The 22,232-nt window shown below is 52.1% G+C and overlaps 2 protein-coding genes across 11 annotated transcripts in view; one reads left to right on the top strand and one right to left on the bottom strand.

The window, feature by feature from the left end:
• Positions 1 to 234: 234 nt before the first annotated feature.
• Positions 235 to 22,232, bottom strand: part of ITGB4 (integrin subunit beta 4) — a 31,513-nt gene continuing 9,515 nt past the window's right edge. For 5 of the 10 annotated variants that reach the window (XM_062633728.1, XM_062633729.1, XM_062633726.1 and 2 more), the window contains 36 exons: positions 22,024 to 22,120; positions 21,441 to 21,612; positions 20,232 to 20,495; positions 19,734 to 19,823; positions 19,445 to 19,567; positions 19,135 to 19,302; positions 18,768 to 18,844; positions 18,390 to 18,601; positions 17,999 to 18,102; positions 17,739 to 17,837; positions 16,939 to 17,065; positions 16,678 to 16,797; positions 16,034 to 16,140; positions 15,677 to 15,710; positions 15,042 to 15,230; positions 14,418 to 14,521; positions 13,927 to 13,985; positions 13,247 to 13,270; positions 12,950 to 13,098; positions 12,690 to 12,869; positions 11,981 to 12,129; positions 11,465 to 11,669; positions 10,357 to 10,517; positions 9,817 to 9,997; positions 9,459 to 9,596; positions 8,739 to 8,921; positions 8,411 to 8,542; positions 7,215 to 7,415; positions 6,148 to 6,321; positions 5,484 to 5,657; positions 4,459 to 4,608; positions 3,621 to 3,809; positions 2,802 to 2,957; positions 2,190 to 2,354; positions 1,633 to 1,749; positions 235 to 1,028 (listed from right to left, as the gene is read on the bottom strand). In XM_062633728.1, the coding sequence (XP_062489712.1) occupies positions 886 to 1,028; positions 1,633 to 1,749; positions 2,190 to 2,354; positions 2,802 to 2,957; positions 3,621 to 3,809; positions 4,459 to 4,608; positions 5,484 to 5,657; positions 6,148 to 6,321; positions 7,215 to 7,415; positions 8,411 to 8,542; positions 8,739 to 8,921; positions 9,459 to 9,596; positions 9,817 to 9,997; positions 10,357 to 10,517; positions 11,465 to 11,669; positions 11,981 to 12,129; positions 12,690 to 12,869; positions 12,950 to 13,098; positions 13,247 to 13,270; positions 13,927 to 13,985; positions 14,418 to 14,521; positions 15,042 to 15,230; positions 15,677 to 15,710; positions 16,034 to 16,140; positions 16,678 to 16,797; positions 16,939 to 17,065; positions 17,739 to 17,837; positions 17,999 to 18,102; positions 18,390 to 18,601; positions 18,768 to 18,844; positions 19,135 to 19,302; positions 19,445 to 19,567; positions 19,734 to 19,823; positions 20,232 to 20,495; positions 21,441 to 21,612; positions 22,024 to 22,120 (5,117 nt within the window). In that variant the 3' untranslated portion in view covers positions 235 to 885. Of the gene's footprint in view, positions 1,029 to 1,632; positions 1,750 to 2,189; positions 2,355 to 2,801; positions 2,958 to 3,620; positions 3,810 to 4,458; positions 5,658 to 6,147; positions 6,322 to 7,214; positions 7,416 to 8,410; positions 8,543 to 8,738; positions 8,922 to 9,458; positions 9,597 to 9,816; positions 9,998 to 10,356; positions 10,518 to 11,464; positions 11,670 to 11,980; positions 12,130 to 12,689; positions 12,870 to 12,949; positions 13,099 to 13,246; positions 13,271 to 13,926; positions 13,986 to 14,417; positions 14,522 to 15,041; positions 15,231 to 15,676; positions 15,711 to 16,033; positions 16,141 to 16,677; positions 16,798 to 16,938; positions 17,066 to 17,738; positions 17,838 to 17,998; positions 18,103 to 18,389; positions 18,602 to 18,767; positions 18,845 to 19,134; positions 19,303 to 19,444; positions 19,568 to 19,733; positions 19,824 to 20,231; positions 20,496 to 21,440; positions 21,613 to 22,023; positions 22,121 to 22,232 lie in introns of those variants that run through there. The other 5 variants (XM_062633730.1, XM_062633731.1, XM_062633732.1 and 2 more) reach the window with 5 other exon arrangements.
• LOC134171476 (ATP-dependent DNA helicase Q5-like) overlaps positions 4,295 to 22,232 on the top strand; it is a 71,448-nt gene continuing 53,510 nt past the window's right edge. The window contains exon 1 of the mRNA XM_062633735.1: positions 4,295 to 4,302. The gene's annotated coding sequence lies outside the window, so the exon portion shown is untranslated. The remainder of the gene's footprint in view (positions 4,303 to 22,232) is intronic.

Here is a 22,232-nt window from a genome sequence, read left to right as displayed (position 1 = left end):
AACAGGCTTCCCGCAGCGTTTAGTGGCCTTTGGATCAAGCCCTTAATTAATAACTTAGTTATTCATGTTTCTCAGCAATCACAGTCCCATGTGTAGCCTCCACATTGAGCATAGATCTCACCACCTCCATTTTTTTATAAAATAATAAAATACATTTCTATATATTTATATATATACTGAGAAAACTGTACAATAATGTATGCAAAAAAAGAAAAAAAGCTTCAGAGGCTGTCATGAGTAATGCTGTACAAATGAAAGGCTATACTTTGCTATCATGGTACCAAATGTTAGCAGTGAAGGATAGACACAAATAGGTGCAGGACGAAGCATTAGGTTACCCCAGACCTATGCAGCTTTCATAGAAAAAGCCCAAACAGAACAAAATAACCAACTCCAGTGGACATACAAGTTGCTAGAGAGCCTGGAGCACGCACAGATGGAAATGGTGACACTATAAATCAGGATGTTGTCAGCTGGGATCTTCTCAAAACTGATGGTCTGAGAATAAATCATCCTGCTCCATTTATCTGGGAAGGCTGCAGCCATTGAGACACCTGAATTTCCGCAGGTGTATTTGGATGGATGCGCATTGAAAAATGGCACTGGAGTGAGTGGTGATTGTTCCTGGAAGACATCAACTGTGGACTCTGCAGAACTGAGTCTCTGCAGAGTAGGAGAGGGTGGCCAAGTCCTGAAGGATAAGCACAAGCCTGGTGACCCAGCTGTGACAGAGCTTTGAGCGTGCTGTGCTCCAAAGCAGAGGTCCAGAGCTTGAAGTGCCATGGAAGGTCTCTGCCCACAGGAGGAGCTTCCCAGGTGCCACAGCAGCATCTTGGACTATTCCACAAAGTCCTGCCGTCCCGCTGGCAGGCAGCCTGCCCTGACTCAGGCCTCATAAAACTGCCTTTCCATCTGTTTGGTGAGGGTCCCACTGGACGTCATGATCCGGCTCACAAACTCTTTGGTGACCTGTTTGGTGAGGGTGCTGCTGGCACTCTCTACTCTCTGGGTTGTCAGGAGCATGCTGTCTGCAATGAGAAACTTTGTGGTCAGGACACCATGCTAAGTATGAGGTCACAGGGAATAGGATCTGCTCTACCTGATGATTTCTGTCAGAAATTTCTCCTTAAGTATCACTTTAATTGATGAAAAACCTCTCCAAATCAAGTGACTCAGTACTTAGCTATGTCAGTCAATAAGATGGATCTCCTAATAGCTCCTAAAAGCTCCTAAACTCTCCATGTTGCAGTGTGAATCCATGAGTCGCTGAACTCAGATGGGAAAAATACATTGATGTAATTGAAGATGGTCATCACACTTCTTTTTTTCTGCTCTGAAGAGATCTAATCTTGCATGAAGAGCTAAGATTTGATCCCTAGTGATAGTCCTGGGGGACTCTGAAAACCCAGCATTCCTTCTGTGACTGGCTAGCACATGAGGAAATGACTGCAACTGCCTCTGGGGCAGAGCAGGGACATGGTGCAGGAAAGGATCTGGTCCTCTTCATTAATCCTGCTGATGGATCCTCCCTCCCTGCCTTTGACACTTGAGGTAAAAGCATCCTTAGACCTTTGGACAAGCAGAGTTATCCTTTGCTCTCCAAGGGTTTCAAAGAAGACAGTGAGCCCCTACCTGTGAAGTGGGGATCCAGAGAGGAGTGGCTGATGCTGGTATTGGTGGTGTATTCTGCTGGGAAGTTGTACACTTCCTCTCTCATGTACTGCTGTCCTCCAAACTGGGAGAAAGTGCCTTGGGAGAAGAAAAAGGGATGAGGCATTCAGGAAATGACAAGAAGCATCCAACCCCTCAAACCTGCACAGTGAGCACCAGCAGACAGCTCAGGAGATTTCTCTTGCTGACATCAGAGCCAGGTTTAGAAAGAACTGGAAGGACTGGGAAGGTCTTACACTTGTCCAGTGCAAGAAGCTGCCTCCAGGTATGTGTACAACCAAGAAGTTTCATAATAAATTAAACATTGTCTTCCATGAAGACAACGCTCTGCCTTGTGAGCGCTGTCCCAGTCCTGATGCACTGAATGTGGAAGGATCATGAGAACCTGACAGTGTCTGTATGTCTTCAATGAAAAACGGAGTCACCACCAAAGCTGGAAAGGGACTCCAGGAATTGTGTTTGCTGCTCTGAGAGGTTTCTTAACTTTGCACCTCTAAGAAGACATGGTACTACTGTACCTCCATCCTGAGATTCAATGGTGATGATGCCTTCTCTCTCTGGCCCAAAGCCTTGGGTGGTCTTGGCTTGCACTTTGAACTTGTATGGGACATTCTCATTCAGGTGGGGCACAGTCAGGGTGGTTTCAGGATTGTCTCCTTCGACATAGATATTCCTGGGCTCCCCTAATCCACACAGACATACCAGAAGTGAAGACAAACAGGTCTGTTCTAGTCGCTCCAAATACAATCCCCCTAGCTGCTGTCTTAGCTTTCCCTAAGCTTTATGCCGCTCTCAGACTGTATGATCACATCCAGTTCTATTAAGGGTTAAGGCAACCCTATTTTAGTACAGTGGTGATCCACAACAAAAAGCCTCCACTGGGTTTGGACTATAACAAGCTACAGGTCCTTCCTCTTCCCACCACATTTTTTTTACACCAGACCATGCCGTGACACAAAGCAGCATGGTCCAGCAGCTCCCAGGCCTGGAATCAGGCTCATGCCCCTATTTTGTCTGCAAGCAGACAACTTTGTTGCTGGTCACAGCAAAAAAGCAGCAAGTGGTTGCGTTTGCTGGAGGCATCTTGTGCTCTACGCAGGGAACTGGGCTTCCACAGCCTGGTACCATACCTCCTCCATGCAGCATCTCACAGGTAACCATGTAGCCCAAGATGGACCCATTGGGCTTGCGGGGTCTCTCCCAGCTGAGCTGCAGGGAGTCGGGGCTGAGGGCAGTGAACACAAGTGGCCCAGGAGCACTGGGTGTGCTCAGCGTGAAGGGTGAACCTGCAGGAGCACGAGTAAGAGATCAGTATCAGAGAAGGTGGTGAGGAGGAGCCGGGGAGGGATTTGCACACAGCATTTATGAAACGAGCTGCAAGGTCTCAGCAACTGTCCTGGTTTCAGCTATAATAGTTACTTTTCTTCCCAGTAGCTAGTGCAGTGCTGCGTGCCCACTGTATAAACTGGGGGGAACTACCCAGAAGGGAATGATTGCTGCTTGGGTAAGGCTGGGTATCAGCTGGCGGGTGCTGAGCAATCGTATTGTGAATCACTGCTGGTTAGTGTTTTTTTTCTTTTCCCCTTTTTGTTTTATATTATCTCCCTTGTTATTTCCCTTATCATTAATATTAGTAGTTTCATATTATGCTTTAGTTATTGGACTGTTATCTCCACCCATGGGTTTTACATTCTTCCGATTCCCCTCCCCATCCTGCCTGGGGGGGTGAGTGAGTGGCTGCCTGGTGCTGAGTTGTCAGCTGGATTCAAACCACGACAGCTACCTAGACAGCTAGTGGAAGGTGGATTCATGGGGAAGAAGGCCCTATTCCTAAATGAAAGGAAGGAAAGGAGAACTCAGGATGTGGTAAGGGAAAACAGCAAGGCCAGCAGTGCAGACAGCAGCAGCGACATCAGTGTCACCCTTCTCCTGCCCTCCATCCACCTCACCTGGTACAGGGCTGAGTGGGCTCTGAGGGTCCACCTGGGACTCTATGGTGATGACTCCTTCCCTCTCGGGGCCCCAGCCTTCCTCACTCTGTGCCTTCACCTTAAAGATGTAGGAGTGGTTGGGCAGCAGGTCCTCTACCACCACTGAGTTCTGGCTGGGGTTGCGGATGGTGAGGCGGTGGACCTCTCCTGGGACACACAAAGTGGGATGTCAGCATCATGTTGCAGATACAAAGACAGAGCCATGGCTTTTGCTTAAACTCCATCTCAAATGAACCACCTGGAAAAGTCATCCCTGGCCACCTCCATCACACCTCACCACCGACAGCAGGACAAGAGGCTGTTTCAAAAAAGGCTCGGCACAAACAGCAGCTTCTTGAAAACAAAATGATTTTCAGCCAAAGAAAATTACATTTTTACTAACTGACCCAAATTTCATGGAAAAATATTTTCATTCAAATTCTTCCTCCAAGTCCAATGTGCTGGAAAAAACCTTCGACTGAAATGTTTGGGCTGGTGGAGGATGATTCCAAGTGGTTTTGGAGGAGGGATGACTTCGCAAGCAACCCCAGGAATTGTCCCCCCAGCAGAAGCAGAGAATGAGAGCTGTGAGGTAGCTGAGACACTTCCTTAAGGCTGCAGAAAAAGCAAAGTTGGGGACCAGTCCCTGAATCCCGGAATGGTTAGGGCTGGAAAGGACCCCTGGAGTTCATTTGGTCCAACCCCTCTGCTCAAGCAGAATCACCCAGAGGCCATTGCCCAGGAGAAGACCCAGACCAGATTCTCCAGAAACTCCCACCACCAAGTGCCTGGCGGACAGTGGCACCTGCTCACTGACCTCCATTGAGGAGCTGGTAGTGCACGCTGTAGCCCTGCACCTCCTTCTCGCAGTGCGGCTCCTGCCAGCTCACCTTCAGGGAGGTGGGTCCCAGGGCAGAGAACACCAGGCGTGTAGGGGTGTCGGGAACCCCTAGCCGCGGCCTGGAGTCTGAAGGAAAAAGGCAGCATCAGGGTGGAGATCTGGGGGAGAGGAGGGAGTAGCACGCACAAGCATGGGATGGTCCTAACAGTCCATGGAGAGCGTGGTGAGATGTCATCTCTGCAAGCTGACTCACCACAGCCCAGGACTGGCTGGCTCTGCATACCTACAGTGAATTCCCATGGCCTTGGGGTGCCAGCCTTGAGTGGCATAAGTTAAGGTAAGCTTTGTGCCCCTGTGGTAGAGAAACCAGAGCAGGGGTCCAGGTGCTGCCTGTGGCCCTCCTCACTCACCCTGAAGCACCCTGTCCACTCTGCCATAAGCTTCACAGTTATCTTCACATATAGCTCAGTTAGCACTGGCCCTAGTCTATAGCTGAAGCAGTCCAACACCTTCAGGGACTGATCAAGGGTATGGGGCAGCTGGGACAAGGGCTCATGTTAGCACAGCAGCCTCCCAGGTGCCACTCAAAAACTGAAACCCCTCATTGACATGGACTTTCCCAAGGAGCTTGCAGAGGGACATTTCATATGGAGCACATGTTCTCCCCAAGACTCCTCTGAAGACCTGTGGGGTAAGACTGAGAACAAGCAGCTTGTTAGGAATGAAGAGAATGGGAACAATGAGCTGGTCAGCTCATTAGAGCACCGTGGTGGTGAGTGTTAAGCAGCCTAGGTGGGTTGAAACACAGCTGAAGTCACCTGCGAAGGGAAAGGTGGTGTGATGAAGGCTCAGGTTGCACCAGGAAGATCACCAGTGTGGCACACAGCGAGCCATGGAGAGAGGATTTGGGGCAAGCAATGGATGGCAACAGCTCATGGATGGTCAGTGGCTTGGCTGTTATGGGATGCATGGCTGGGAAGAGACACTGGGCAAAGCTGTACCTATGTACTTGCAAATCCCTGCAGACCCATCAGTCATGATTATAGAGTCCCGACAGCCAGTGCTGGGGTAGTAACCCTTCACCTTTGCCCTGCTCCTGAAACCCACATCCTGAGGCTGCAGGATTGTCCTCCCGGCATCTTCACAGATGGGAGGGAAGAGTGTCCCTGGACAATCTACAGAAGCGGTGCAAGAGAAAGAGAGAAAAACACCATTGGAGACTTCAGAGCAGGTTCAGCCAGGTGCTGGCTCCTGCAGAGTAGATTTTTTTAAGGCTCAGATTTGAAGAGTCTTATAACAACCTTCTGTCAGCTCCAGCTGATGTACACCTGTGGAGCCAAAAGGCAACCATGCTGCTAGACAGAGTAAGAATACACACATGCACTTGCCAGAGTGCTTTGTGGTGTGAGGATAAGGATGTAGCTCCCTTTCCCAAGCACTCTGCACATGAGGGATGGAAACCCTTTCCAGACTAGTCTGGTAGCAGGCTGGCCTTAGCAAAGCACCTAAACATCAAGTGGTGAGGACATGACCTTACAGATGTCTGGTTCATAGGCCCCCTTTGCAGTGAACACAGTTGTCACACCAAAAAGACTTGTAGGGCATAAGTCCAAAGACAGTAATAGGGGTGGAAGGGAAGGACAGGTCCATCATCACGGTACTCACCATGCCCCATCAGCATTGTGGAGTAGTCTCTTGTCAGAGAGGAGCTTCCCATCACTCTGTGCTCCTGCTGCATGTGTGAGCTCAGCTGATGGTAGCTGGTGTTTGTTGCTCTGGTCAGTGTGCCACTGCTACTGCCAGGGAAGGAGAGGTCTACCCGGCCATTCAGCAAGTGTTCTGTGAAAGAGAGCACACTGTGAGGAACAGGGCTATGGACAGGGCTGCTGCTCCAGTTTCCATGGGAAGGAAGCAGGAGGCATCATGGTGCACCCTGCCTTGGCTGCATCCCAGCTTCAGCCACTCTGGAAGGTTGTTCTGGAGCACTACATCTAGAAAAAGCCATCTAAGCTGATGATGTGGAAGCAAAGAGGTAAATGGAGACTTTGCCCTGCACACGGCACCAGACAGCCCCATGGTGCTCAAGGTAACTCCAGACCTCGGCCTCACTGGAGCACTGTCTTGTGGTTCTTGCCATGTTCTCTCACATCTTTCTTAGACGCAAGCCCAAGTATATAATTTCAGATGAAAAAAAAAAGAAAAGGTAAAAAAAGGAAAACAGCCCTTTATGGAGGCAGTTTCTCCAAATCTCACTCTGGATCCCATTTCATCTGGATCTGAAAAGCAAACTCTGCTCCATTGTTCTGGTCTTTGATGAGCTCCCAGCCCTTCTCAGCAGCAGGCCAGGATAGATCAGTCCAGCAGATCTGCCCTAGAAGCTCAGGGCACTTAATTAAGGTGAGGAGCTGCCTTTGCAGGTGCCACTTAGGAGGTATCATCTGAGTTTTCTCCTGCCTTGAAGGTCCAGCCTTTTGCAGAAGCAACTTGCTAGCAACTTGTTAGGCTCCCAAGTCCATGCCGAGATGGGGGTTACCTTGACACTCTTGTGAGCAGACACACCAGGACAGTTTTTGAAGCAGACTACAGTATGTGAACAGTGCATCATGCCAACATAAGATGGGCACACAAGGGGAGGAAGGGGACATGTACTGGGGCAGACCCTGGTTGCCAGCCCCTTGTCTCAGAGCAGGATGAGACAGGACACTCAGTGCCTTAATGAAGCTGCCCTTCACCTGCTTGGGGACAGGGCGTCCCGCTCCTCCTCAGGCTGCCAGTAGCCACGTCGCTGTCCTCCTCATGGAGGAGACCCTCGGTGTCTGAGGAGAAGCGGCTGCTGCCAGAGAGGCGGGGAATGGTTTCAGCTGGGAGCCTCCAGGTGATGCGTCGAAGATCCAAGTCTTCTCCCAGCAGCGGCACATATTTCCACCTGGAGCCTTTTGGGACAACGCAAGCACTGGTGTTGGCATGATCTGCGGGATACAGAGTGGGCTGCCCACCACCTCTGTGGTGCTTGCTGGGGAGGGAAGGGACAGGCACCAGTGGGAACAGCAGCCCTTCGCAGCCTGTCTCGCCAAGTGAGCTGATGAGTTCAGGCAGTGCAACCATTGTGTGACTAGTAGAAAGAAGACGGTGGGAATGCAACGTGCATGGTGTTCCTCAGCGCCAGGGCTCTTTTCCAGCCCTGTGTCCATCATGACAAAGGTGAGAGTCAGACTCCCACCACACACCTGCCCCTGTTATGAGGAGTCTTGCAACAATTGTCCTCTGCTCAGGAGAGGTTCTCTCAGTCCTCGATGTGTGCTCAGTGGTCTCATTACCTTGCTCTCTGACAGGACCAGGGACTCACTGCTTGATCCCAGGCCCTGGAGAACTTCCCCAGGGAAGACCCTCCAAATCCTACTGACAAGCCTCATCATTTCACTTATGGCACATCTTCCCATTGTTGTCCCAGTACAAGACAAGGAAGCCAGCCTTATTCAGAGAGTGAACTGATGGAGGAAGAGAAGTCAGTGCCTTCCCAGCACCTTGTGAATTCCCTCCTGTTGGCTTGGCCAAGACCCTGAGCATCCGAGAGACTCAGAGGTCTGACTTGCCAGTACTTGCTTGCTGACAGGAGCTCTTGTGGTCCAGCCAAATGGCAACAGGAAGGGAAGGTGAGCAGGGAGGGCCATGAAAAGCTCTCTCACCCCACACTGGGATTTCTCTTTGCTTCATGGCTAAGAAGGGAGGCACTGGTCTTATTTACACTGTGACTAGTCAAGTGTTCCCATGGATGCAGCTACTGTGCTTTGGTTGATCTCCACCATCTCTGTGACTTGGATTTCTCTATCTCCATGAGGAGGAAAGGAGCAGTGAAACCCATTGCTGAAAGCTGCTGTTAAGGAAAAGAAATGTTAAAAGTGACCTTGCAAAACCCAGAGCAACGTACCTGAATCATCAGAGACACTGGGATGCTTGCTGCCAGCTGCAGAGCGAAGCACATCTGCACTGTACATCAGGTAGCTGTCGTAGTCCTCGCCTCCCTCTGCATCAATGATGGGGACATCAGGGATGATGGGGACTGGAGAAGAGGTGGGAAAAATGCCATTGGACAAGCAGCTCAAAACCACACAAACCTCCCATACTTAGGCTGGCCTTTGGCATTCACCAGGGTGGGTGGTGGAGCTGAGCAAGCAGGACATGGAGAAGCAGCTGGGGTAATGGGAAGCACATCCCAGCAGTGCTCCTGCTCCCACCCAGGGGGAGCAGTAACTCACTGGACATCGGGCGCTTAGGCTGCGTGGCAAGGTTGATGGTAGCTTCTCTCTCAGGTCCCCAGCCAGCACCATTCCTGGCTTTCACCATGTAGCGATAGGGCTGGGACTCCCGCAGGTTTTCTATCAGCACCATGCGCTTCTTTGGGTCTTCAACCAGCACCTTCTTCATTGGGCCAATGGGTACTGCAAATACAGTATGCCTGTCACCCGTGAGGCCACGAGACACAAAGGATCCCACAGCACCCCATCCTTGGCCAACAGGCTCACTGAAGTTTGCTGCCAGGACACAGCCTGGCTCTGGAACAAGGTGTAGAAGCTGTGTGGGCTGATCCCAACAGCATGACATCATCTTCGGGGACTTCCCAAACTGAATGTGGAGTCAGCCTAGAGCAGAGGTATCCTTTTGCTGCTGTGTCACCGAATAGCATCTTCCTGACATCCTAGCCCTAGAGTCTAGACCTATGAACTAAGATTTTAAGATGAAAAGCAGCAGCAAAACACTATGGAAGTGAATGGGAAATGAGAGTGCTCCAGGCTTTGCAGGGTTAAATTCTGAATGGTGATTTTCCTGTGCTCCTCCCATCAAGAAGTGACCCCCTCAAGAAACATGCTTGGAGCCATTCTAATTCTCCTGCTTCTTGGGACTACCCCAGGCTCTGGAAATTGTACTTCAGCTCCTCAGCCTGGCTGAACTGCCCTGGTCAGAAAATGAGCTCTTACTGTTGTCCTCGTTGACAAGTCCGTAACTGACTTCATAAGCTGTGATTTCCCCATTGGTTTCTGCAGGCTCAGCCCAGCTCAGCTGTGTCACAGTGGAGGACACAACATTGAAAGCCAAGCGGCCGGGCTCACTGGGGACTAGAAAGGCAAGAGCAAAGGGTTCAGGTTACTGTGAGTCAGAAGCCAGTGCACACAAGTGCCCAGAGCTCCCCAGATCATAGCTGGGTTGCAGTGGGAGGCACTGGGTGCTTGTCCCCAAGACCATCAGAAGCTCACAGCTGGAGCCCTGAGCCCATGCTGGATGCACCGGCACCAATTTGCTCCCACATAGTGGGAAACAAAGTGTAGATTGGCTCACCATCCTCAAGAGTGCGGCAGTGGATGATGTCAGAGTAAGCACCTTCACCCATGGCATTGTAGGCAGAGACTTGCATCTCGTAGTCACAGAAGGGGTAGAGGTTACTCAGCTCTACTGACGGTGCTTTGACATCAATAAGATGGGCTTCTGACTCGGGGTCCCCTTGGATCCAGTATTTAACCTGGCAAAGCAACAGCAAGTCATGATGCCTTCAGATCCCCATCATAATGAGTGAGAAATTCCCCATCTCTTATTAGATCTTCTCTGGGAAACCCAAGGTGTTGTGCTATTCTTTTGAAGTGAGAGGCCAGAATGATGTGGGTATTTCATAGTAAGTGATGGAAAGGGAGATGAACCCCCTAGGAATCTTTCCTGCAAATTCCACATCCACCCAATAATGGTCCCTCAGGGATGGAGGGTCCAGAAGGGATGAGCTTGTTTCCTCCTTTGGGCATCTTCTCCCCATGTTTTTGCCACAAATGACTGTGTGTGAAACACCTGAAGGATGGGACTCACCCTCCCCAGGGATTCACTCCTCACCTTGTACCCCAGAGGTTTTCCTGGTGGAGGAAACCAGCTGAAGCTGATTTCCCTGGAGCTGAGAGCATTGGCATTGGGGTTAAGTGGCGCACTCAGGCGGCCTTTTGGGGACTGGGAGATCTGGCCTAGGCCAGTCATCGAGGGGATACCATCCACCACCTCTGCAGGCACAAGGAAGAAAGGACACATCAGTGCTAGTCCCCCCCCACAGGACAAAAAGAAGAAAGTGTGCCTCTCTTCAGCACTTGTCCTGCCACCCCAAGCAGCAATTCTCAAAGCATTTCTGAGGGGTAGATCCCCATTATAGGGAAGGGAAACTGAGGCACTTCCTAATAACATCCCACAGAGCCACACAGCAAGCTGGCTTGAGAGTTGGGCTCAGACCCCCCAGGTCCTGCACCCTCCTGCTGCTCATTACAGACTGCCTAGGTAGGAAGAAATTAAAAGACCACCTTCTTTCCTCTGAAAATCTTTAACTCTGTCTAAATGTATTTAGTAATGCTTCAGTCGGTTCAGCAGTTGCCCTATGCAGACATAAGAGAACAAAACGATGGGCAGAGCCTTCTGAAGTCATCGAGTTGCTTCTGGAAACCCACCAAGTCCAGAAGACAGCTCTCTGGAGCCTCTCCAGCCCCTGGTGCCTGCCCCTGAAGCTTTCCTCGTTGGTCCAATATCAAGGGACTGCCTTGTACCCCCAGTATTTATTACCAGTACTGTGATAAATACCTTTATGTTATCAACTCACTTGATGACAATACTTTTGTATTTTTGTACATAGCTTTGCTTGTCCAGCCACAGGAACCACAAGCACAGCTCATGGCAATTCCTACCTCTCTCCTGTTTTAACAGCATTTTATTCAGCTCCCCGAGGAAAAGGAATGAAGATGGCTCGTATTTCCTCTGGCGAGGTAGATCATACCTCCTCTTTCTACCCACTGTATATACCCACTAATGCCTCTAGAGGGAGGCCCAAATCTACCAGTCGGAGCTGAAGGAACCTCCTCATTGCCACTTCTTGGGTGAAGAGCAAGGCTGAAGCTCCGTACACCACCTCAGGGAAGGCTGGTCCGGTGTGGGGGGCCCCCACCCCCTGGCTGCCCACCCCTACCTGGGTCTGCGATGGTAACCGTGGTCTGGGGGTAGCGGCCGATCTTGGCGCCGTACTTGGGGTGGAGGAGATCGATGGCAAACTGCTTGAGCTGGCAGTTGTGCAGGAGGGTGTCAATTTCTGTCAGCTCCAACAAGGGCACCTGCACCTCCTTTCGGGTATCCCCAGGCTGGAAGACCAGGTCACCCTCTGTGAAGATGTAGTCCTGGAGAAGGAAGAGGTGTAACCCACAGCACCCTTGAGAAAATTCTGAGAGCGAGCTTCCCCTCAGTGAATCCCCACGTGCCTTCCAGTGCCCTTAATTCGGGGGGCAGCCTCTCAGGTTGCTGAGGCACAGAGAGCAAGGGATGGAGGAGAATGCTTGCCCTAGTGCTAACCTCAGTCCTGGGTCTCCCCTCTCACAGCCACATCCCCTTTGAGCCTGAAAACTGCTCTTTGCAGCCCCGGGGTCAGTTTCTTCCCAGCCCTCAGTGCCCATGCATTTCTGCCTGCCAAGGTCAGGAGCATCACCCTTACCCTGCCATTCTTAGCGGTGAGATCCCGGGTCCTGTAGGTGACTTGGGATTTCCCATCGTCTATGATCTCCCGGAGGACAGGGATCTTGGCCAGCTTGTCAAAGCGACTGTGGGAATAGGCTGGCTGCAAGAAGGTGATGAGGCTGCTGGCTGGAAGGGGCAGGAGAGAAGAAATGTGTAGAGCAAATACATGAAGAATCACATTACAAACACGCAGGTGCACACAGAGCTCCTGTCACCCATGAGTGTGGAGTGTGCACGAAATATTATTGCATAGCCTAGAGACTTTACTCCTGGCTTGTTTTTCCTCCTCTAAACAACCAGATGAAAAGCAGAGGGAAACTGTCCCAAGCACAGCATTAACAGCAAAAAGGTTTTATTTTATTCCAGCAACCTATGAACTGGACTAGTAGAGACTCCATCTAGGTCAACCCTAGATCTTCCATGGAATTGTAGCATCTAAACTTGTGATGGTCAAATGTTTAAGTCTCTGTCACCAGGGATGACAACCCTCCTTTGGATGCTTTAAAAGATGCTCTAGTTTAGATCCAGGTAAGTTAAGATAGGAGTCACCAAGTAAATCTCTGGTCTGTGATCAGGGGGGGAAGCTCAGATACACAGGCTGAGCCTTAGAAACCATGAATACATTGGGACATAGGACACCCAAACACAAGCAGACTGCATCTCGTGCCACAGTCGCAGCACTTCACCTTGTTCTTTGATGATGGTGATGCTGACAATCCTGCGTCCAATCTCTGCAATGCCAGTAGGGACATCAATGGCCTCCACCTGCAGCTGCTTCTCATCGTCATCATCCTCCCTAATGAAGAGTGGGACACGCACATCCACCAGCTCCACAGCCTCTTGGAACTCCACCATCCCGTGAGCATCTGTGGGAAGGGCAACCGTGAGCCGTGGGAAACGCCTCTCCTTGCCCAGCTAGGAGGCAGCACTGGGCTCTGCTCCCTACCTTGATCTGAGGTCACGGTGTAATAACCTGGTGAAACCTTCAGGTCATTGAAAGCCTCATGGGAAACATGCTTTTCCATCACTTTGATGATCTCTGGTTTGGCTGAGCGAGGGGCAGTGAGCACTGTGTCCACAATGGTGTGGTCCTGCCTTTGACCAGTAGGAAGAGAGAGCCAGGTAAGAGCTGACGCTAGGGTTGCTCATCTCATGTAGCAGCTGGTGGGGCTAGTGAGTACCACAAGTGTGTGTGGATGAAGAGGGAGGAACAGCACAGGGGAGGGCTGCAAATTTCTCTTACCTTTTCCCAGAATTGGGCTGTAACCTGGGAGGAGAAAAAAAAACAAAACAAACAACAACCAGCAATCAGAGTGACTAATGCATTTGTAGACACAAAGCTGGGTGTGAATCAGAGAATCACGGCCCTGTGCAGGTCTGAGCTGCAGCAGCTGCCCTGAGGGTGCCATCCCAGCCTGCAGAGCCCATGGCCCTATCACATGTTTCCTCCTGCCTGGCTGCTCCCTTCAGCCCTGGGTTTCCTAATGCGATGAGGAATGTGCCCAAAGGGAAGATCACATATCAGAGCTGTGGGGAGGGAATAACACTCCCCACTCAGTGCCAGCATCCCCAGACTCCTCTGTTCTGCACCAGGCACTTGGAACTCTGTATAGTGTTGAAACTTTTGAAGTCAATGGGAATTCTCCTATTAAGAACTATGTGACCAGGATTTGTCCTTGGCTGTAGGAGTCTCAGGTCCAAAGCCAGATGCAGCTGAGACCACCTGTAGAGATGGGTGGGCTCTGCTCTGCAGGCCTGGATGCACTGCACTGCACCGGGCTCCTGCTTGTGCTGGGGGTGTCTCACAGCCCATGCTCCCACCCAGCATCCCAAATTTCACACCCAGCCCCCTGGTCCACTCCCTCATCAGCAGGGCCCTGGAGGAACCTTGCCCCAGAGAAGATTCCTCCCCTAGTGACTCACCTGAACTTGGTCTGCTGGAGCCTGTGGCAGCCAGGGACGTGCTTGAAAACCTCGTTCAACTGCAAGGAGCAAAAGGGACTTTCACAACATACCCCTTGCTGAACAGGGATGTGTTCAGCAAGCAGAAGCTGCTGCCAGCAAACACAAGAGCCGGGTCCCTCCCAGGTCCTTTCCTCTCACCCTGCCACACCAGGCAGACCAATACATGGTTTCTCCCCAGAACAGGGCAAGAAGCTTCGAACTGAAGCCAAACAGGAGCTTCAAAACACGTGTTCTGAAGCAAACTGCAATTCTCACGAGATGCTTTTGATAATTCTCACAATTGTGATCTTAAAAATTGTTCTTTCTTTCAGAAAGAAGAAATACTGCTTTTTTCAAGTGCTATCTGGGTTCACAGGGAAGGGGCACTCCTCCTTCCTCAGCATTGCAGATAGACCGCATCATGGCTGTGCCCCAGTGCCACCCCAAGCCCCCTCATGCCCAGCTCGTACGTTCTCCTCCACTTCCTTGTGCAGCTGCTCACACTCTCGAGTGTCCGGCTTCAGCAGGTTCTGTGTGAAAAGCCGGGTCAGCCTCAGAGACAGCCCATAGGGAACTGGAAAGAGAAATTCCCAAGTCAAACTCCTTCCTTCCTGGGTCAGAGAAATGACCCAGCCAAAAGTTGGAAGCATGAGAACACACATTGATGCTCAGTATCCAGATCTCATATTGCTAGTACCCAGCAGAGAAACCCCTCCAAGAACTGGAGGGCAAACTGGGAAGCTCTCTGCCAGATTCAGCAAAGGAACAGTGTCCAGTGGTGGCTCTGGACTGATGAAGCAGTGAAATCAAGGCTGGGTCATTGAGCTAATTAGAGTAAGACACATGCAGGCTACATCCACCATGCAGCCAGGCTGTCAGGAGGTCTTCAAGGCTACCACCTGCTCTGCTACAAGGCTAGACACAGGAATGTGCTGCTCAGCTTCCCACAGGATGGAAGCAGATATAGGAAGAACCTCTTTGCACTTGGGCTTGGAGGTAATGCCTTGGCGGCTAAACCTGGGGTCACCACCAAGGGTTCTTGTCCTTTGTGGCACCCACATCTCCATGCACTATTCCTCAGCTGTGGCACTCACTGAGATCTTTGGGGTTGGCGGCAGCGAGGGAGGTGAAGCCCTGTTTATGAACATTGTTGTTGATCTTCCAGCGGACTGTGTCGCAACCCTTGAGGGACCCGCTGCGGACCATGGGGGTGTCCAGGTGGTCAGAGGACATGAGGCTGTGGCGAAGCATGTAGTGGTCCTCCTTGAAGCCAACAGTGCGACCTGCAGAGCCAGGGGCAAGGTCAGACTCTGGGCAGACTGGGACAATGCCAGCCATCAGCTTCCCAACACCAGAGATGTTGCTCTGGGGAGTCGTTACGGCTTCCACCATGCCAAAGGTGTTGGGATGCCAGAGTGGAGTGCAGTGGAGAGGGCAAGGGGTGTCCATGAGTGTGGAGAACACCAGCTAGGTATTACAAGGGATACTGTTCAGGGGAGAGCCAGCAATGGGATTCCTAGTAGGGCACACCAGGCTGCGGGGCAAGAAGGAGCAGTGGAGCAGCAGCTCAATGGCTCCTTGGCTCAGGCTCTCTGCCAGGAGCTTTTCCCCAGATCCACCTCTCCAACTCAGAGAAGAGGAGGATTGATACTTATCCCAGCACCATCCCCAATCCAGGAAGACAGTGAACACCACAGATCCCTCTTCCCCCAGTTCAAAGGGTTGGTACCTTGTGCACAGCAGGGAAGCAGGCCTAGGCAAGCCTAGAAAACAAATGCCAAAGACACAATCACTGTGTGGCCAAGAGCAAAAACCCCACATCTTCATCTGGGAGGATTCCCATCAGCAGGGATGGGTGGGCAACAGATGGATGGAGCTCTGGAATCTGGTTGTAGCCATATATCCCTTAGGTATGGGAAATCCCACTACAGCTTGTGTCAGCAACTGCAGAGGTGCTGGATAACACTGGGACTCAGCCCCTGTCAATGTGGTCATGCTGGAGGCTGGGTTGGTTCTGGAAATTCATGATGTTTTGGCCCTTATGTGGTGCTTTCCCAAAGCTGGGACAAATGTCTGAGGCCCTCACCTTGCAGCAGGCACAGAACTTCCAGCAGAGCAGCAGCAGCAGCCCCAGGAGCAGGATGAGGAAGATGAGCAGTGGGATGAGCCAGAGGAAGTTCCCCGGTGGGCACTCTGCAAGTGACAGCAACGTCACACCTGGGGTGTGCAAGGAGGGACTGGGGAGGCAGGGACAGAGGGGAAAGGCTGGACTACAGCTGTCTGAGGGCTGAAGCAGCCTGGTTAAGCACTCACTTAATGCTCACAGTGAAAAGTGCTGTTCAGGGAGAACTCTGGGCACCCTGTGCAGTGCCTCACCATCACAGAGAACTTGTGCCTAGGAGCTCATCCCAATCTCTCCTCTGCCAGCTATCCCACCTCTCTGCTCACATCCAGCCATCTCAAGGGGCTATTCAGCTTCTCACATCAATCCCTGCCCATGCTACCAGTGAAAAGGCATCGATGTCTAAAGGTGCTGGTCTTTGTAGATGCTGCACTCCACTCCCTGTAGTTCACGTGAGAGCCAGGAAGGTGGGCAGGGATATACTACCTGAAGCTGAGCCTGCCCAGGGCACAGCAAAGGGACGAAGCAGGGATCAGAGTTGCTGTGGAGCAGGTCACTGTTGAATCAGACCCTAGAGTGGACATCCCTTCCAACAGGTCCCCTCTCACCTTTTTTCTTCTGGACACGGACAGTGGTGTTGGGGAGGACATTGGGATCTCCCTCCAGGGTGTAGTGATATGTGCAATCATCCTCCTCATCCTGGAATGAGCAGTATTCACTGGCCTCCTCTGTAGAGGGAGGGGAAATGGTCGCAGAGTCATCAGGACCAGGCAAAGCTTAGGGAGCTGCCCCACATGCTCACACATATGGGGCAGGGCCCACAGGAGACACACCACGCGTATCTGCACCCAGCTTGCTTTGCCTGATACCTTTCTTTAGCTCTTCCACCATCTGGAGCTGGAGGTGGCACGTGCTGCAGTTCCCTTTTGTATTGCCTGTTCCCCAGGCCTGGCAGCGAACACAGTCCCGGATGCTCTCACACACAGCCTGAAAGCCCTGGGCAGAGACCAAAGTTGGATAGTCAGGAGATAGCCCAAGGGAGGACACCGTCTCCAAAAGGCAGAGCTGGAGAGGCAACACTGCATCCTCACCCCGGTGCCAGGGCAAGGGCAAAAAGAAGAATCACAGTGAACATGCAGTTAATGAAGGATTTATAAGCCCAGGAGCCTAGCACAGTAGCTCCAAAATCTCTTATACCGACAGCCTGCACTGGGTAGTGATTAGATCTTCTCCAAGGGTTTTAGGTAGCCTTTCCAAAATATGACTAAGCCAGCTTTCTCCAGTCCCACTGTGGGATTGGCCTGTATTTGTCAAAGGGGAAACAGAGGAAACAAACCATGAAATGTGGGGTTTTTTACAGTCTTGGGGCAAACTGGAACAAGCCAGGAGCTGAGCTTCAAACCTCTGCCCTTCACCAGTGTGCAGATAAACAGGCATTCAAGAGTTGCTGTTGGTGAACAGCAAACTGCGGGCAAAGCAAGCCCACAGCTACAAAGCAGCTCCCGTAGTAGACCCTTCCTGGCCACCAAAGGCAGGACAGGAAAGACTAACCCCTCCTCAGGATTTTGTTCCTGACCAAGATGAGCCTTCATGTCTGCTTTGCCTTCCTTCCCTAGAGCATTGCACAGGAGAAGTGATAAACACAGAAGGATCCCAGGCTGAGCCTCACCAGGGAGTAGCTGATTTCGCAGGTGGAGCTGGTGTACAGCGAAGCCTTGTCACAGATGCATCTGCCGCATTCACATCTCCCGTGGTTATTGCAAATACCCTGGGAGGGAAGAGGGGACAATCAGGGACCAAGAGCAACTGCAGATGTGCAGCGCACTGGGGGTCAGCAGGGTGCCAGCTCCCAGTGGCCCTGGGCATCAGGGCAGTTTGCTGCAGCCCTGGCTGGTCTTACTGGCCCCGTGCTGGCAGGGCAGCACCTACCCCTCTACTGTCGATGCAGGTGTCGTTGCTCATGGGGCATTCGCAGCCTGGCCCCTCCCAGCCGCTCTCACACACACATGCACCCTTGGAGCAGCGGCCACGATCTGCCATGCAAGAGGAGGAATTGCCCAGGGTCAAAGCTATGCTGTTCCCCCAGCCCTGCCTGCAGCTCTCCTGCCTTCATTGGGGTACAAAGGGGATGCAAACAGGCTCCAGTGCACCCTCCCTGCACGTTTGCAAGCACAGAGTCCCCACAGCCCATCGCTGGTCACTCAACCCCTCCTTGCCAGTGCCACCAACCCAGGGACACCCTGCCTATGCTACCAGGACAGAGCAGGACATGGCACATTGCAGGGTGGGGAGCTCCCGAGGGCGGTGGGGCTGCCCTCACCATTGCAGAGGAAGCCGGAGGTGCGTGGGCACTGCAGGACATCGTACTGGCAGAACGCCCCATCGAAGCGCTGCATCAGGTCCTCGGAGTAGCACTGGCACTTCCCACACAGGCACTCGCCCCGGCCCGAGCATGGCTCCACGTCCCCGGGGAGGATGCAGACTTCATTGTTAGGTGAGGATGCTGGGGAGCAGTCACATGTGTCCCCTCGCCTGGTGGGGAAGAGATCGTGCTGAGAGAAGCAGGAGCAGAGCACAGGACAGCAGGGTCCTGAGCAGGATACCCAGAGCATGACTGTGTCACTGGGGATCCCCAGAAGCAACCAGCAGGAACCCGGGGAGGGGGCTGTGTGTGTATGGAACTGGACGAAGTCCTTACCAGCCAGGATGGCAGATGCACTGTCCACAAACAAAGTCCCCATGAAAGCTGCACATGGGTGAATTAAACTCTTGTTGCTGTGAGAGAAGACAGAATGGACACTGCCAAATGGGCTCAGCTGCTCCCAAGACTATTTCAGGAATTAGAAAGGCAGATTTGGAGCAAAGTTTTGCCCACAAGGCCGAGCTCTGCTATAAGACAACATGCCCAGCTTGGTGCGGTGACGAATATCTCCTTGGCCAGGTTGAGCCTCTGCTGAGCAACAGTGAGGGGTCAAACAGGACCCACACGTGCCAGCCATGCATTCCCTCCCCAGGCTGCCCAGGGAGTACTACATCTGTCTGTAATACCCCTCCCCACCATGTACCTGTTCACAGGGGCACACATCACAGATGACAGAGGCTGTGACTTTGAGGCTGTCACTCAGGGACGTGGGTTTCACTTGGATGACTCCCTGCCGGTCTCTCTCAGGGAGACTGCAGACGTGCTGCCCGCCAACATACTCGAGCGCCTTCACACGCACATTGAACTTGCCCTGAGGGAAGGGACACACCACAGGGGTGAACCAGCTCTGCTGGACCACAGCATAGCCAGACCGACCCCAGGTGAGGAAGGAAGGAGGGATGCAGCTCAGTCGCTCACACATGCCTTCCCTGAAGGGCCATTCAAAGACTTACCACCTCCCCACGGGTGATGTGGAAGGAGCCAGATTCTGTCTTTTTGTACATCAAGGAGGTGAACTCTGTCTTCATGGCTTTGGGGACAAAGTCAGCCCGGATATCCATCTTGGTGCGGATGCGCTGGGTGGCAGAAGATAACCACAACAGTGATGTTCAGCAGTACACCTGCAACCACACCATGTCCTGCCCAAGAGGGGCTGCATCCTGCCTGCTTTCCTGGGCAGGAGGTGCCCCCCCCTTCTGCCTTCCCTGGGAGTGAGAGCAAAGCCCCAGAGAGCACCATTACCTCAAAGGCTGTGCGGAGCAGCTCCACGATGTTGGAAGAGTCCTCCTGGAGCACCCCAATCTCAGAGATGGGGAAATACTTGTGCAGCTTCTGCAGAGAGACAGGAGCCCCTGAGCCAAGGCCTTGAGAAACCTTCTCTAGCAGTGAAGTGGGCTCTGCTTTGAGCAGGGTTTGGACCAGAGACCTCAAAGGTCCTTTCCAACCTAAATTACTCTCTAGCTCTGTGTCCCCACTGCTTTACAAGAAACAGACATCAACATGGAGAGAACTCTAGGATCCCAGATTCCTGTACCCAATAATACACCCTGAGACCTCCCATGGCCCAGAGCAGCCCCCTAACACACTGTGACACCCTTTCAAAGTATCAAGTTATTGGTTTAACACTTGGGGACAAGAGATGGGAGAACACTTTCTCCTCAAAGCTGAGCTGCAAGCAGAAGAGCAATAGCACTGGAGGAAAGATAAGCTCACATGGCATCACTGCCACAGTCTTCTCACCTCATAGTAGCTGTAGGAGTGGTTGGTGACAGCAAAGATGGGGATGATGTTGTGTTGGCCTAGCAGACGCACCAGGGTGGGCACCGAAGGGTAATCCTGTTTGGTGTCATACACGTAGGTGCCATCAGTGTCTAGGTGACAGTGCTCATCATTTCTTGCCAGGATCCCTGCCAGGACATTGGTCCCATCAGCTTCATAATGAAAGGCAGATTCAGTGGAGAACACAAGCAGGTGAGTGCTGTCCTTCCTCCAGCCAATCTTATCCTACAGCCAGGGGAGAAGGAGAGAAGGAACCTTTATCTCTATGTCTCCCCAAACCACTGCACAGCATCTGCAGCCACTGGCAGGCCAGCATTAGCAGGAGCTGGAAAACCCAAGGGACAAGGCACCACCTCCACTTGTCAGCTAACGCAACCAGCTATGGGGCTCTGGGAATCCAAGTCCAGGTCTCCACTTCCCCTTCTGCACCCCCAATGTGTAGGATGTCTCCCAGCAGCTCTGTGCCAGTACTATACATAGAGTCATAGAATCAGCTAGGTTGGAAAAGACCTTAAAGATCATCAGGTCCAAACATTACCCCAACACTGCCAAGGCTTGCACTAACCCATGGCACTGAGGCCTTGTCTCCACTGTGTGTGAACACTTGCAGGGACGGTGACTGCAGCCCTGCCTGGGCAGCCTCTTCCAGTGCCTGAGCATCCTTTCTGTGAAGAAATTTTTCCTAATATCCAATCTAAACCTCCCCTGGTGCAGGGAGCAAACCCACACTTTTCTGGATGTGTTTGGAGCTGTGCTCATCCCCCAGCCAAATGGCGAAGCCTAGGCAGGCTGTTTTCTTTGGAGCAGAGTTTCACCACCACAGGCACAAAGGGGGACAAAGCGAAGAGCACATGCAGGGTGCCCAGCGAGCAGCTCCTGTGCTGGGGATCAGACACTAGAGATACACACGCAGATGGTCTAAGACCTAGGAAAAATTTGGAATGCAAAACAGCTTGGCACCAGAAACAGGTGGCTGGGAGGGCAAGACATATAGCTGTGAATGTACATACAACCTCCCAGGTTCCCAGCTGAACATATAACCTGGGATCCCTGGCTCTCTTGTCAGCTGCCCAGCATACTGCTTTTTGCTCATCACCCAATATCAAGAAGATCCACTGGTTAAAACCAGACCCCTGCCCACATGGCTCCTGAATCCTCCGCCACCATCACCTTGCAAACAGCTGTCTGCAAGATGGCATCAAAGCCACCCTCAGGGGCATCAAGGTTGCCGGAGATGCGCTCTTTCCTGAGCTCTTGGCTGAAGTAGTTGATATTGCTGGTCAGACGGATAACATTCTTGAAGGAGAAGGGGGAATCAGCATTGTTCCAGGGTTCACGGAGCCTAGGAGAGAAGGGGAGAGAAGGGTTTGTGCAGCCGGCAGGAGCAAGGGGATGCTTGGGTGAAAGGAAAGGGTGTGTGGGGACTCCTGGAGGCTTGGGAAGACATTAACTTCAGTTGGCAACCATAAGCACTGAGAGGTAGAATGGGTGAGGGCAGAGATGGAGGAGGAGGCATTCAATCTGTTGTGGCAGAGCAGGCAGAGTCTGAAAGCTGAGGACACTGCTGGCACTGGCATGGTGCTAATGCAAGCCCTGAGCAAAAGGTGGGGAGGCCAGGGGAGACATTTGCAGTGAAGGGAGAGAGATGAGTGGAGGCTCTTGCACCGCAGACATGTTGAGAAAGCCATGGAGAAACATATGGTGCCTGCCTTCCCCTCTGCTCCCATCCCAGGGACCCATTGGCCTCACTCACTTCTCAGGTCTCATATCTGTCTGAGGGGATGAGACTTTGTCCACAAACTTGCCAAATCCAATGGTGTAATTGGAGGTCAGGGCTTGCAGGAACTCCGCTGGAAGGAGGAGGGAGAGAGGAGGAGACACGTGAATAAAGAGATGTATGTGAGGTTGCTGCTCCTGGGCATCTTCTCTACTGGTCAGGTCTAGATTCCCAAACTGTCAGCT

Source organism: Pezoporus occidentalis, unplaced genomic scaffold (assembly GCF_034315485.1).
Source record: "Pezoporus occidentalis ecotype Australia unplaced genomic scaffold, CSIRO_AGI_Poc_V1 ctg400, whole genome shotgun sequence".
Classification (NCBI taxonomy): Eukaryota; Metazoa; Chordata; class Aves; order Psittaciformes; family Psittacidae; genus Pezoporus; species Pezoporus occidentalis.
The sequence above is the reverse complement of the archived record's forward strand: the minus strand, read 5'-3'. Positions and strand labels throughout refer to the sequence as shown.